The following is a 14,451-nucleotide window of genomic DNA, read 5'->3' on the forward strand; positions in this document are numbered from 1 at the left end:
GAATCCCTAATATATTCAACAGGATTTTTCCAAAATGAATATTAATAAAAGACTCTGAGAAAATAAATTGAATGGCAGACAGAAAGGAAATGGGAAATAATCAGAAGTAAATGTCATGAAGTCCAAGTATCAGGGGGGTATAGGTTGTAGGAAATCCAAGTATGCACTCTGGAAAACAAGTAGATCTGAAGTGTTGCAGGGAAAATGAAACAAATGTAGCTCACCAGGAAAATACAGTGAGGAATAAAAGCAATGGGAAAAACATACAAGACAAATAAATCAATGTGGTCATTACTACAAGCAGAGATATACAAGTCTAAAAAGTATGCTAATAAGATGATCACAGAAGGCAAAATTGAAATTGGAAAAAAAATTGCAGAAGATATAAGGACAATCAATAACAGATTTTACAAATTTATAAGGGCCAGGAGGTCAGTGAGAGAGTCTGTAGTCTCTTTATGTGACTGTGAGGGGAATTTAGTAACACAGGAGGCAGAGATTACTGGAGCTAAATGCTTTCTTTGACTCAATGAGTTTTACCAGAGAGACTGAGGGGAAAATGCCAGAAATGGAGAAACGAGTTCTGGAGGCAGAATATGATAAATTAATTAACTAAGTAAGGGTGATACCAAAATAGTTTTAAAAGGCAGAAGAAATGGGGCAGCTAAATAGAATATAAGTTCCTGGTCAAATTGCCTGCTTCCCAGGATCTTTTAAGAGATTGATATTTCTAAAATTCTATGGACATAAGGTGTGCACCAAAAATAAATAAATAAATAAAAAGAGAAGGTTCATAGGATGAACTCTGGTGATTGCAGCAGAGCTGTAGCAGGGCAGCCCTGTGCCCTGGGAAGTGGTGGCTCACAGGGCATTTCCAGCTTCAGCAATGGCTATTTTTGCATCCCTCCCTGCCCTTCCCTTCCCTCCCCTCCCTCCCAGCAGCACCCAGGGATGCTGCCTTGCTTGCCCCTCATCAGCTGTACTACTAGATTGGAGACCTGTAAGCCAAACATCCAGATGTATCCTAGAACAAATTCAGAGTGAAGGAGGAAATAAACGGTTTACACTGTTGTAAAATAGTCACCAGAATGGAATTTACGAAAATACCATCTTGGTTAACATAAGGTTTCATTTCCTCCTGTGCAGGGTGTTGTGTGCACTAGTCTTAATCCTGCAAAGACTTGCATATACTTTTGCCCTGATTCATGTCCCTTTAAGTTTAGTTAAATTGGTTCTGCTGTTTCCTAACAGAGAGGTCCCAGAGGGTAGTGATGGGTAAGCCCTCTTCATTGCCTTGGGACCTTTCCTGTGAGGTTTCACAGGGCTCCATCTTGTCACCCCTCCTGTTAAATGTGTATATGATGCCACTGGGTGAAATTGCGTGGAGATTTGGAGTGAGGTGCCATCAATATGCTGATGACACCAAGGTCTACCTCTCTCTCTCTTGCTTGAGAGAGGGGGTGACAGAGGGATTGTAGATGAACTGTTTGGGGCTCCATTTGATGATGTTTGCCAAACATTTAAGGCTGATGTAGATGTAGTGCCTCACCAGGACTTGAAAAGAGTTGACACAGAGGGAAACTATATTCAATGAGCACTACCATATATCTTATTAAGATGGGCTGCATATTTAATGAGGTGTCCTTGTATGCAAATGTAAAATGAAGGGCTTTTTTTCTCCATGCTGCTTGGGAGAAAAAACCTCTCACCTTCTATATAAGTAAATATGGTACTTTTGTATGTACATAGTTACCTTACAAAACTCATTGCCACAGGAGATGGTACAAACAGAGTATAGCCAGGTTCAAAAAAGGACTAGACAGATTCATGGATGATAAAGCTGTTAATTGCTATTAAACACAACAGTTAGAGACATTTCCTCTGGCATCTCTAAATCAATAATGGTAGATGCCAAGGATGGCAATCATTGCTTTAAATCAAAGGTAGGCAAAATACAGACCATGGGCTGGATCCGACCTGTGGAGTGATTTTGTCTGGCCTGCAGCAGGTCCCTTGACTTCACAAGCCCATAGCTTGTCCTGGGATGCCTGCACGACAGCAGCAGCCCCCAGCCGTGCCAGTTTGGCATGGGGCAGAGGCACAGACTGGAGTGCAGGGGCAGCAGCAGTGGGAACCCTGGTGAAGGCACTGAATCTAGGGCTGGGGGCTGGTCTCCATGGAGACTGTGCACAGCTGGGTCACGAGCTGCATCTGGGGCTGGGGGCCAGTCTCCATGGCTCCATGGCCCCCCAGCCCTGGCCCTGGATGCAGCACCATCACCCAGGATCCCACCACTGACACTGCTTCCATGCCACTCTGCCCCACACCGAGCCAACAAGGCTGAGGTTTGCCAACACTTCATGGACATCCTGGGGCAAGCTGTGGGCTGGCACAGAGTGAGGGGTCCCAGCTTCACCCACCTCCCCTGGCCTGGTTCTGGCCACCGCAAGTACATGGCAGGGTGTGGAGTCACTGCTCGATCCACTCCTCTTCCTCCCCCACATGCAGGCTCTACACTCGAGATTGGGGGAAGGGGAGGGAAGCTAGGTTCCTCCCGAACATCCTCCCCTTTATGGGGCTGCAGCCCCCCAGCAAGGCCTGGCAGTGGCTTGCAGTTCTGCCATCGCCCTGTACTGTCCCCGCCCCAAGATCCAGGGAGTTGTTTGGGCAGGGAGCTGCATCTAGGGCCAGGGCTGGGATCATGGGGCGGTGACAGCATGGGGCCAGGGCAAGGCAGAAATGCAATCTACTCCCTGCATACCCATATTGCAGGAACCACCATCCTTTGCAGGGGCTTGCAGGCAGTGGACTGTGGTTCTGACTTGGCTCTGGCCCCATGCTGTCACTTCCCTGCAACCCCACCTTCTGATCCCAGCCTCACCCTCCCATTCTGCCCCTGAACATGGCTGCCTGGGCCCCATCCCAAATAGGAAATTTTGGTGAGCTATTGCACGTGGTGGGAGGGTGCTCACCTAGTCCATGACAGCTCACTAAAACAGCCAATGTGGCTTTCAAGCCCAAATAATTGCCCACCCCTTCTCTAGATACATGCAATTCAATGTTTTCCCTCTAAAGTATTTGCTACTACCACAGTCAAAGCCAGTATAGTGGGCTAGAGGGACTCCTCATCCAACCCAGTATGACACTTCTTGTATTTCTGTGTTGTTTTATTTATGCAAGTTGCCCTTTTAATTTGTTCTGCTTCTTTTACTGTAAACCACCCTGAGCCTTTGTTGTGTAGGGCAGCATATACATTGCATAAATAAATAAATAAATGTTTTTTTCTGAATTGAGGCTGCAGTGCTCAGCACTTTTGTAAAAGCAAGCCCACTGCAAAAAGCCAGAGAGTAAAAACTGGGCTAGATTTAAAAAGGTATCTATATATTGAAAGATGCAAATAGTCCTGTAACGGGTCTTATAAAAACACCTAAACAGGATATGTACCTAACTAACATTGATTTCAATTGTTCCTCCAATGGGGGTGTTTTTGTATGAGTTAAGTAAAGTATATAAAAATGTATAAAATATATAAAAATATAAAGCAATGAGGATAATGTTGAAAATAGGGAAAACAATCATGATTGACCATTTTCTCTGCCTTTGTCCAATAATTGATTACCAGTAATTAGTAATATACCAATGACACTGGTATTTTAAATTGCCAAATAAAAAATAAAAAGTAGTGTTGTTTCATAGATTTCATAGAAATTAGGGGCTGGAAGGGACCTCATGAGATAGAGTCCAACCCCCCTGCCATAGGCAGGAAGTCAGCTTGTTGTTCTATAAGACCATATTATCTGCCCTGTCTGACTTCAAGGAGGATTGTTTTTGGGTCCTGACTGGATTAGATGGCTTGGCAGGTATTTAGCAGCCCTTTTATTTAGGGAAGAGGTAAGCTTTGCAATGCAATCTAAATATGACAGACCTCAAATTCATTTTATCTCCAGTGACTGAGATTTTCATAGCTGAAGACCTTTTCTGCCCTTCAGCTCTGAGTGTTTCACCTGTTTCATTCTTGTTGACTGTAGTATTCTCAGAAAGTTGTGAAAAGAAAGAAAAAAACAGTCCTATAAATAACTAGGACCTGGCCCACTGACAGGTTTGAAACTAAGGATCATGAGCTTGAGAGAATACAGTATTGAAGATACTGGTATTGAAGAAGTTATAGCACTGATTATCTAAATAAGAAAGAAAAAAACTATATAAAATACAAATAAAGAGCTCAGTGACCTTTGTTAGTAAGCAAATAACAAACTGGGATCTACAAAGAAAGAAATAAAAATTAAATTAGAGGACCTGGACACACGCATAATAATAAACCAATGTAATAATGGAGCACACAGGTGTGAGTAGGTTCTGTTCCATCTGTTAGGTGTATAAGTAGATTTGGGTACCTAACTGAAATTTTACTCCGTGCTGTTCAATTCCTGAAGGTCCATGAATTCATCTCCTTTTGTGACAGTGCTATCTTATCCATAAGAATCACTGACCACAAAGCAGAAAGAACCATTTTAACAGTACAGGGTCTTGAGCAGGTTGGAATAGTAATACACTTAGGCACCTAAATCTACTTATGCATCCTGAGTGGCACGGAAGTGGAAAGGGACTTTGGAGTCCTAGTGGACTCCAAGATGAACATGCGTCGGCAGTGTGACAAAGCCATCAGAAAAGCCAATGGCACTTTATCGTGCATCAGCAGATGCATGATGAATATATCCAAGGAGGTGATACTTCCCCTCTATCGGGCGCTGGTCAGACCGCAGTTGGAGTACTGCGTGCAATTCTGGGCGCTGCACTTCAAGAGGGATGCGGATAACCTGGAGAGAGTCCAGAGAAGGGCCACTCGTATGGTTAAAGGCCTGCAGACCAAGCCCTATGAGGAGAGACTAGAGAACCTGGACCTTTTCAGCCTCCGCAAGAGAAGGTTGAGAGGCGACCTTGTGGCTGCCTATAAGTTCATCACGGGGGCACAGAAGGGAATTGGTGAGGTTTTATTCACCAAGGCACCCCCGGGGGTCACAAGAAATAATGGCCACAAGCTAGCAGAGAGCAGATTTAGACTGGACATTAGGAAGAACTTCTTCACAGTTCGAGTGGCCAAGGTCTGGAACGGGCTCCCAAGGGAGGTGGTGCTCTCCTCTACCCTGGGGGTCTTCAAGAGGAGGTTAGATAGGCATCGAGCTGGGGTCACGTAGACCCAGCACTCTTTCCTGCCTATGCAGGGGGTCGGACTCGATGATCTATTGAGGTCCCTTCCGACCCTAACATCTATGAATCTATGAATCTAATAGGTGGGATAGAAGCTGGCCCGTGCTGTATAACTAGGGCCCTACTGAATTTATGGTAGAAGTGGGGTGCACTGCAGCTTCTTTGGTGGAGGGGTCCCACTTGCAGCTTGGTTGGCAAGGAAGTGAAAGCCATGGTTTTAAACATAGTGGCATTTTTGCCTTTTGCACTTTTCCCAGTTCTGCTGTGACTTGGGTAGGACCCTAGATTCAGGTGTAGTATAAACAGTATGCCAGAGTAATTTACATAATTTTAGTATCCACTTCTATCCTGGAGTAGCTACTTGCTTAATACAAGTGGTTTGGCACTATGATAGCTCCTGTTGTGGCACCTAGCTCAAGAAAGCTGATAGGCTGCATGTAGAGCTAACGTAAGTAACACAAGTGTTAACACGATGTATCTAGACTCAGAGGAAAGCATAATACCACAATACAGATCACACCTGGATCACTGAGCACCTGTATTGAAACGGTATCTTGACAGAACTCAATAAGACACTAGATAGGTAAGACAATGGTAGTATGTTTTAGCAGGTTGTAATTATGAAGAAAGTTTGGGAAATTGAATGTAAAAAAGGAGAATAAGAACAGACATTTTGATGTGCATAGAGGTCTATACAGAGCAATTTAGATCTTACAACAGCTTAACTACAGAAAACAGACACAAAGGCCGGATACAGTTTGGTCATGTACATGCCTCAAGTATCATAGGATCACAGAAAATTAGGTCATCTAGTCCAACCCCCTGCTCAAGGCAGGACCATCCCCAACTAGATCATCCCAGCCAAGGCTTTGTCCAGCCGGGTCTTAAAAACCTCCGAAGATGGAGATTCCACCACTTCTCTGGGTAATCAAATTCTTCCTAATATCTAACCTAAACTTCCCTTGCTGCAACTTGAGACCATTGCTCCTTGTTCTATCATCTGCCACCACTGAGAACAGTTTAGCTCCATCTTCTTTCAAACCCCCTTAAGGTAGTTGAAGGCTGCTATTTAATCCCCTCTCGGTCTTCTCTTCCCTAAACTAAATAAGACCAGTTCCCTCAGCCTCTCCTCATAAGACACGTGCCCCAGCCCTCTCACTATTTTTGTTGCTCTCTGCTGGACTCTCTCCAATTTGTCCACATCCTTTCTGTAGTGGGAGGCCCAAAACTGAACACAGTACTCCAGATGTGGCTTTACCAGTGCTGAATAGAGGGGAATGATCACTTCCTTTGACCTGCCGACTACACACCTGCCAATGCAGCTCAGTATGCTGTTAGCCTTCTTGGCAACAAGGGCACACTACTGGCTCATATTCAGCTTATTGTCCACTGTAACCCCCAGGTCCTTCTCCGCAGAGCTGCTGCCCAACCAGACAGCCCCTAGCCTGTACCAGTGCATAGGATTGTTCTGTCCTAAGTGCATGCTTTGCACTTGTCCTTGTTGAACCTCATGAGATTTCTTTTGGCCTAACTCTCTGATTTGTCTAAGTCACTCTGAATCCTAGCCCTACCCTCCAGCATATCTACTACTCCCCCTGACTTGGCATCATCTGAAAACTTGCTGAGGGTTCACTCTATGCCATCTTCCAGGTCGCTGATGAAGACATTGTGCAAAACCAGCACCAGGATCAGCTCCGGGGCACTCCATTTGATACTGGCTGCCAACTAGACATCCAGCCATTGATTACTGCCATTTGAGCCTGATGCTTCTGCTGGTTTTCTTTCCACCTTACAGTCCATTCATCCATTGCCTGAGCTTGCCTCAGAGAATGTTGTGGGAGACTATATCAAACACCTTGCTAAAATCAAGGTACACCACATCCACTGGTCTCCCCATGTCCACAGAGCCAGTCATATCATTATACAAGGAAATCAGATTGGTCAGGCATTGCCCTTGGTGAATCTGTGCTGACTGTTCCTGATTACCTTCTTCTCCTCCAAGTGCTTAGAAATCGATTCCTTCAGAATCTGCTCCATGATTTTTCCAAAGACTGAGGTGAGGCTGACTGGTCTGTAGTTCCCTGGATCCCCCTTTTTCCCTGTCTTAAATATGGGCACTATGTTTGCCCTTCTCCAATCATCTGGGACCTCTCCTGATCACCATGAGTTTTCAAAGAAGATGGTCAGTGGCTCTACAATCTCATTAGCCAACTCCCTCAGCATCCTCAGGTGCATCCCATCTGGCCCCATGGACCTGTATATATCTAGCTTTTCTAAATAGTCCATAACCTGTTCTTTTGCCACTGTTGGCTGCTCACCTCCTCCCCAAACTGTGCTGCCTGGTGCAGTAGTCTGGGAGCTAACCTTCCCTGTGAAGACTGAGGCGAAGAAGGCACTGAGTACTTCAGCTGTTTCTGCATCCTCTGTCACAAGGTTGCCTCCCCCATTCAGTAAGGGACTCACACTTTCCCTGATCTTCCTTTTGTTGCTGACATATTTGTAGAAACCCTTCTTGTTTCCCTTCATACCCCTTGCTAGCTGCAACTCCAATTGTGCTTTGGCCTTCCTGACTTCATCCCTGCATGCCTGAGCAATGCTTTTATACTCTTTCCTAGTTATTTGTCCAAGTTTCCACTTCTTATAAGCTTCCTTTTTGTGACTTAGTTTACTGAAGAGTTCCCAGCTAAACCAAACTGGTCTTCTGCCATACTTGATAGTCTTCCTATGCATCAGGATGGTTTGTTCCTGAGCTATAAGGAAGACTTCTTTGAAGAAGATTTAGGTGAAATGTAGGAATCTACATTCCAAAGACAGATTCAATTTGTCCATGCTCCACAAGTCCCTAAACTTAATAGGTGCCTCAGTTCAGATGGTAACTCCATTTTGGATTAGGGTTTTCTTAGTTAGTAGACACTGGTGCAGTTTGACCATTCATGCAACTAGCTCTCACCAGTACAATCCACACTGGTTCTCCCCTCCAGGGAACTGATCAATTAGGATCTGTACAACTAGACTAATTGTACAGTCTTGTGCTCAGCTCAAAAATGACAGTGGAGGTTCCTACATTTTTGCCCAATAGCCTAATAATTAGAGCACTTACCAGGACCTGTTATTTAAATATTCCTCTGCCCACAGGAATTTCAGCCTACATCTCCTACTTCACAGAACAGTGTCCTAACAACCATGTGGAGAGGAGTATACTGTACTTGGGTTCTGGTGCTTGCTTCTCAGGACTATTCATTCATTTTATTTTAGCCAGCTAATCATTAAAAAAAAAAATCTCAACAGTTTCTGGAGCCAAGGTTCTTCCTTTCCCTGGGACATGCCCTAACTATAGATCATGCTTTCCTTACTTGGCTTCTCCTGGCACTTTGGCTCTTGTGTTATTGGTTATCCAGTGGCCCAGGCTTAAACTGGAGAAGGGCATGGGTGAAGGGGCATGTTCTTTAGGTTGTTCTTCTGGCAAATGGGTTTGGATCTTGTCGGACTAAGGAGGGCCTGAGTGAGCGTGGTAACCACTAAGCTATTCCAAAAAAAGAGGAATATGCTACCAAAAAATTGAACTAGATGTTCTTGATCACAAGTAAATGGAGACATGTGTCACCTAAAGTAAGTCATGCACCTTAGCTCCAGAGATCAAGATGAGTTCAAACACATCCCTATGCTTACCATTTCTTTTTGATTATTTTTACATGCCTCTAGATTCTGTGGAAAACTCAGATATCCTAAGTCTCCCTATTAACCTTATAGGAACCCTAGGCTTTTAACTAAATTAAACTGAATCATCCTCTTGGTACAGGCACCTAAGCTCTAGGTATGAATAGGCACTTACATGACCAAACTTGATCTGGCTCCAAAATGATATGGCTTGATTTCTATTTAAAATCAGAGAAGAAAGAAGCATCCTTATATAGAGGGTAAGAGCTCTCTCTATAAACGGACATTGTCTTGGAGTGGAATCAGCTGTGGCAGGAATCAGCAAGCAGAAGAACCCCTATGCAGAAGTATGCATCAAGTCAGGGTGTGGCAGTCTGAAATGTGTGTCATGGGAATCTCCTGCAGGGGAATTTCTGTGGTGCACAATAAGCAAAAGATGCCCCCCCCCCCCCTTTTATGGCATCACAAACTGTGACTGCTTTGGGTTCTGGCAACATTTTTAGACACCTGGAACACAATAAGGAGCTGGGATATCTGTTTGCTCAGAAACTTGCCGCTACAAAAATGTTTATTGTGGCACAAAAGCAATGTCTGTTTGCACCCTCAGAAGCAGAAATAACGGCTATGAAAGGATGATTATATTTGACAGGCACTAATGGGGAAATGGTAGAAGCATGGAGAAAGGAGCACAACCCTATGGAAGAGAAGAAAGATTTCCATCTGTCATAAATATTATCTCTGATGTTAAAATAATTAGAGAACAAATGGCACCCAACTTTAGAGAAGCTGGACTTTCTGAAAGAGCCTTTTCAAAAAAATATTGCACATTATTATTTTTGTTGCTGTTTTTGTTTGAAAATTCCTGAAGCTGGTTCTGCCCTTTTTGGTTTGTTATGCTCTACGCAACTTTCTGGCATGTAATGGAGAGATTAAAGTAGATATTTTAGGAAAATTATCATCATCATCATCATAAAAATAGAGTACAAATGGATTCCCATTGTACATGATCAAATATTTAGTAGTATAGTATAAACCTATGTAGCACTACTTTCCCACTGTTAATTCTACTTGTCATTAGTTGTTAGAAAAAAAACTTTTAGGAATTAAAAAAAAAAGCATCTGTTCAACATGCAAAAGAGAGAAAACAATGAGTAGACTCTCTGTTAACATCCCTATTAACTGTATAATTGAAATTGTGATATTTGGGTGTGGCATTTTCTGGAAATTAATGACTGTTCAGCAATCCAGTGGTTTTAAATCCAGTGCTCTCTGCTTTACTCATTGTTGCCTAAGTAGTGTTATATTTGGAAAATGTACATTTTAGGGATAGTAATTAATCATAGTACAGAATTATAAGTGAATAAATTGACCCAAAGCTTTTATCAATCTGACCTGTAGAGGAGATCTGCCAGACAGTGTAATAACACAAATCTTTTATTTCCTGAACAGTGTGTATGGCTGCCCTTTGGCAAAAAAAAGAAAAACACAAGATAAGCAACCCCAAGAACCTGCTCCCAAAAGAAAACCATTTGTGGTTAAAACAGACAACTCTTCGGTAGATGAGTGTTATGAAACTGATGGAACAGAGGAAATGGATGAAAAGGAGGAGGAGGAGGAAGAGGAAGAAGAAGAAGAATATTCTGATGACAATGAAGAACAAGTTGATGATGATGAGGATGATGAAGAGATAGATCGAGAAGAGGATGAGGAGATTGAAGAGGAAGAGGAGGATGAAGAGGAAGGAGAAGATGTGGAGGATGAAGAAGAGGAGGAAGAAGAGGAGGAAGAAGAGGAGGAGGAAGAACGTGGTAATAATCACAGTATTAGTAAAAAGTAAACACTGTCTGTATTCTGGGTTAATCTTCCAATGTGGTGTGCAGGGATTTAACTGTGCAGCTCTCATTAAAGCTAATGGAAGTCATGCAGCTAAATCTCCCTGCTCCACACTGAAAATGTACCCCACTGTGTTCCTTTAACGTTTATTTTAATAAGACCATTTTACAAATATTTTGAAGCTACTAACTCTCAGATTATTCAAAATGGAGGGTGGAGGTGTGTGCATGCCAAAAATGTCTGCAGAAATGATTAACTGGAAAGCATGCACAAATCAAGTAAAAGTACAAGCAAAGGATCAGCTACAGATGGATGTTTGTACTGATCATTTGCATATACATTTACTGGATCGGCTCACATAATAGCACTGATTTCTCACAAAAATACCACCACATACTTGAAGATGCTTTTAGTGAACTGAAATGGGCCTCTTCCCTGTAAACATTCAGTCCTACTCCTTTTCCCCAAAAAATTCAGAAAGAATTTTCACCTATTTTGGTTCTTTGAGACTTGGATGTTGTGTACTTTAGTTGATTTATTAAAACTATTGAGAGCAACAGGTTTACACAGATGAAGTCCTTTAAAAATTTATATTTTTTCGACATAATACTATGCCTGTTATGCCTTTCAAATATACAGATACTTATAACTAGCCCAAGTAATGTAGTAGCACTGTGATTACCCATTGTCATTTCTCTTTATTGAGATTTTAGACTCTGTGACTAGTGCTTTTCAAAATATATAATCAATATCCTCAAATCTCGAAACCTCCACCTTAGTGACATTATAATGTACTGGGTTGAAAATGAAAGAACCATAAAAAGATTAATGAGCTTTCTAAAAAGCATTTTTCCCATTTCCAGGGAACAAGCTTTTGGTTGGTTAGATTCATCTTTCTAACCAATAGAAATATAAGAAAAACGTTCAGCACTTCTCAATTGGTTTCCTCTTAGGAGCCAGGTATAAAAGTTGTCTGACTTTTGTTTCAGCATTCAGCTAGATCAGGTCTAGAAAAAGATTGAGGAAATGCTCTTTTCATTCAGGCAACCATGTGGCCAACAGATGGCAACAGATTTTCTCAACTGTATGAACCCATAGTTTTTCCTTTTTCACTTTAAATTTGCCAACAAAATCTATCAAAACCAGACAGCCAAGCTTGAAAGTTCTGGAGGAATTTAACACTTAGGGAATTGTTTCCTTATGACGCTCTTGTTTCAGAGCCTGTAAGGAGAGTCCATCATTACTTAGGCTATTGCTTTCTTGTTCAACAAGCATAGGAAATATAGACATTCTTTCTTTAGGGTTAATGACTGAACTTCTCAGCATGTGGAACATAACACCAATGCATTGATTTGGGGTCCAGATGGAAAACAGTGATACTACACTATCAAAAATAATATAACGATCTTTCCCCTTGCCCTCACCCCACCCCTCTCCTCCCCCAAAGTACAGAACTAAAGAAACTAGCTTCTGTCAATTTGGCAAATTGTGTAGTACATTTACTTATATAGATATTATGAAATATAATACTTTACTCATATCCAGAACTACTACATATCTAGTTAATGATCCAAATCAATGATTTCTATGTATAGTAGGCTGTAGTTAAGGATCACAAGTTAAGGATTTTATAGAAGTATCTCTGTTAGGTAATCATCATAATACCTGCACTTAACCTAATAAAAAGTTCAGTTACCCAAAGGATTCCATGTCACCTCAAAGATAATGTGTAGTTTCCTTGATAAAAGAAAAAAGAAAGACTGATTCTGTAAAATAGTGGAATTCTTTTTAACATACCATAAAATAGGATACTTGATAGTAAAATTATACAGGGCAAATTGTTTTACTAATTTAAGCATCATTGTATTTGCTACTCTGTGATTCCACTCACAGCACAGTTGATTCATAAGAAAGAATTAGTTGTTAATTATGTTGATTGTCTCTTACTAGAAGATTTAGAAGGCAGGTTAGACAAAGATTTATATGAGATGACTTAGACAGGCTGTTTCTGCCTTCAATAGGAGTTTGCATTACACTATCTCTGGTGGTCCTTTCCAACCCTATTTTTCAATGGTTCTGTGATTCTTAAATAATGAGTTCTTTTTGTTTCTGTCAGAGTGGGCAGACCTAGTTTTAAGATGTTAATGGAATTTGTTTGTAGGAGAGACCTCCAAAGGAGGGTGCATTGGGTTCTGGCCCCCACTCCTACCTCTAATGACATTTTGGCATTTTGCACTTAATAGTCATTAGGTAAAATTAATAGTAGTGGAATTGCATCTGCCCTACTGGGGACAGGTAACAGAACCAAGGGCCCCTTCTTGTCTGGGACAGTACTCATCTCACCGAGCCTCAGTCACAATGGGTTGTTTTTATAGACCCAACAATCGTACCAGTTTTGCTACCCAGTGGACCATCTACAACAAGAGAGGTTAAGGGTGATCTTGATCTTGCCTTGCCATTGCCTTGGTGGTTAGGGCACTTTTTCTTGGAATTGGGATGTGTAGGTTCCAAATCTCCACTTCCCTGATAAATGCTCTAATCACTAGACTATTTGGTTTAAAGGTGGGAGGACTGTCCTTCTCCTTTGGTGTCAGTTTCTAATCATGGATTTTATGCCACTAACACCTTGGGCACATAGTGTTATGAACCTTCCCAAACAGAACAGGTTCTCGAAAGAGCAAACATGGCCAGACAAGATGAGTTGTGCAGGAGGGTGTAGGATCTAAAATCTATGTAAGTGACCTGAAATACCACTAACTTTAGCCATACACATTAGCACCTAAACTGGAGCCTAAATATAGAACTTCTTGTGGAGAATAAGATGCCTCTGCATTTCACATAACAGTTTCTGTTCCTTGTGCTGTAGTTTTATGAGCACATAAAGCTACAGGACAAGGGACAGAAATCGGAATGTGAACTGCAGAGGCAATTTATTCTCATAAACAAACCTAGTCTTGATGGAAATAACAATTAAAACCTAGATAATTTTGCTAGTTTTTTACTTCTTATATACTATTACTTAGGTCCAATTCAGTTTCCTGTTACAAACAGGTAAAACCATATACACTCTAGTAACTCTTTTAGTGGAATTTTGCATTTTCCCTAAGATAATAGAAAACTAGATGTTGGGCAGGATTTTCAAGGAGACTAGGTGAGCTAGGATCATAATTTTTACAGGAAATATTGGGACTTTTGCTCCAAAACTACTTAGGCCTTTTTGAAAATCCTATCTTTACTGTTCAATCTTTAATAAAATAAAGGACTTGGAAGATACAGAAGCATCCTAAAGCAACACTCTTACAAATCTCAAAATACCAATTAAAGAGAGTCAAGGACTTTTTGGAGCTTGGTCCCAAATCCTATGTTCATATCCCTGTTTATAATCAATTGTATCAAAATATAATGCTTAAAATTTCCTTTCTATGGCCAAAACATCCTTTTTAATTCTCTAGTAATGTACTTAGTCTCTTTCATTAATGTACCTAATCAAAATTGCCCCAGTTCTGTAAAGACCAAATGTACAGCACCACCATTAAAGGAAAAATAAATCTTTCCAATTTCCTTTACATTCCTAAAAGAGAAGGTAGACAAGCAACCTTTGCTGAGATAACCTAATCTACCAATTCCAATCCATATGAGAGGTCAAAAAGTGAAATAGTAAGAGAAAGACCACTTTTAGGAATGCCCTTTCCCTATGGTGGTTATGGCTGAACATCTTTGAATTCAAATACTAAGAGCACACTTGATTTACAA

At 41.5% G+C, this 14,451-nt stretch overlaps 1 protein-coding gene across 3 annotated transcripts in view; it reads left to right on the top strand.

The window, feature by feature from the left end:
- The window catches only part of MYT1L (myelin transcription factor 1 like), a 463,312-nt gene that overhangs the window by 321,419 nt on the left and 127,442 nt on the right, over positions 1 to 14,451 (top strand). For all 3 annotated transcript variants that reach the window (XM_059729960.1, XM_019492688.2, XM_019492692.2), the window contains exon 6: positions 10,315 to 10,673. In XM_059729960.1, the coding sequence (XP_059585943.1) occupies positions 10,315 to 10,673 (359 nt within the window). The remainder of the gene's footprint in view (positions 1 to 10,314; positions 10,674 to 14,451) is intronic.

The sequence above is a fragment of the Alligator mississippiensis genome, chromosome 1 (assembly GCF_030867095.1).
Source record: "Alligator mississippiensis isolate rAllMis1 chromosome 1, rAllMis1, whole genome shotgun sequence".
In the NCBI taxonomy this organism is placed as follows: Eukaryota; Metazoa; Chordata; order Crocodylia; family Alligatoridae; genus Alligator; species Alligator mississippiensis.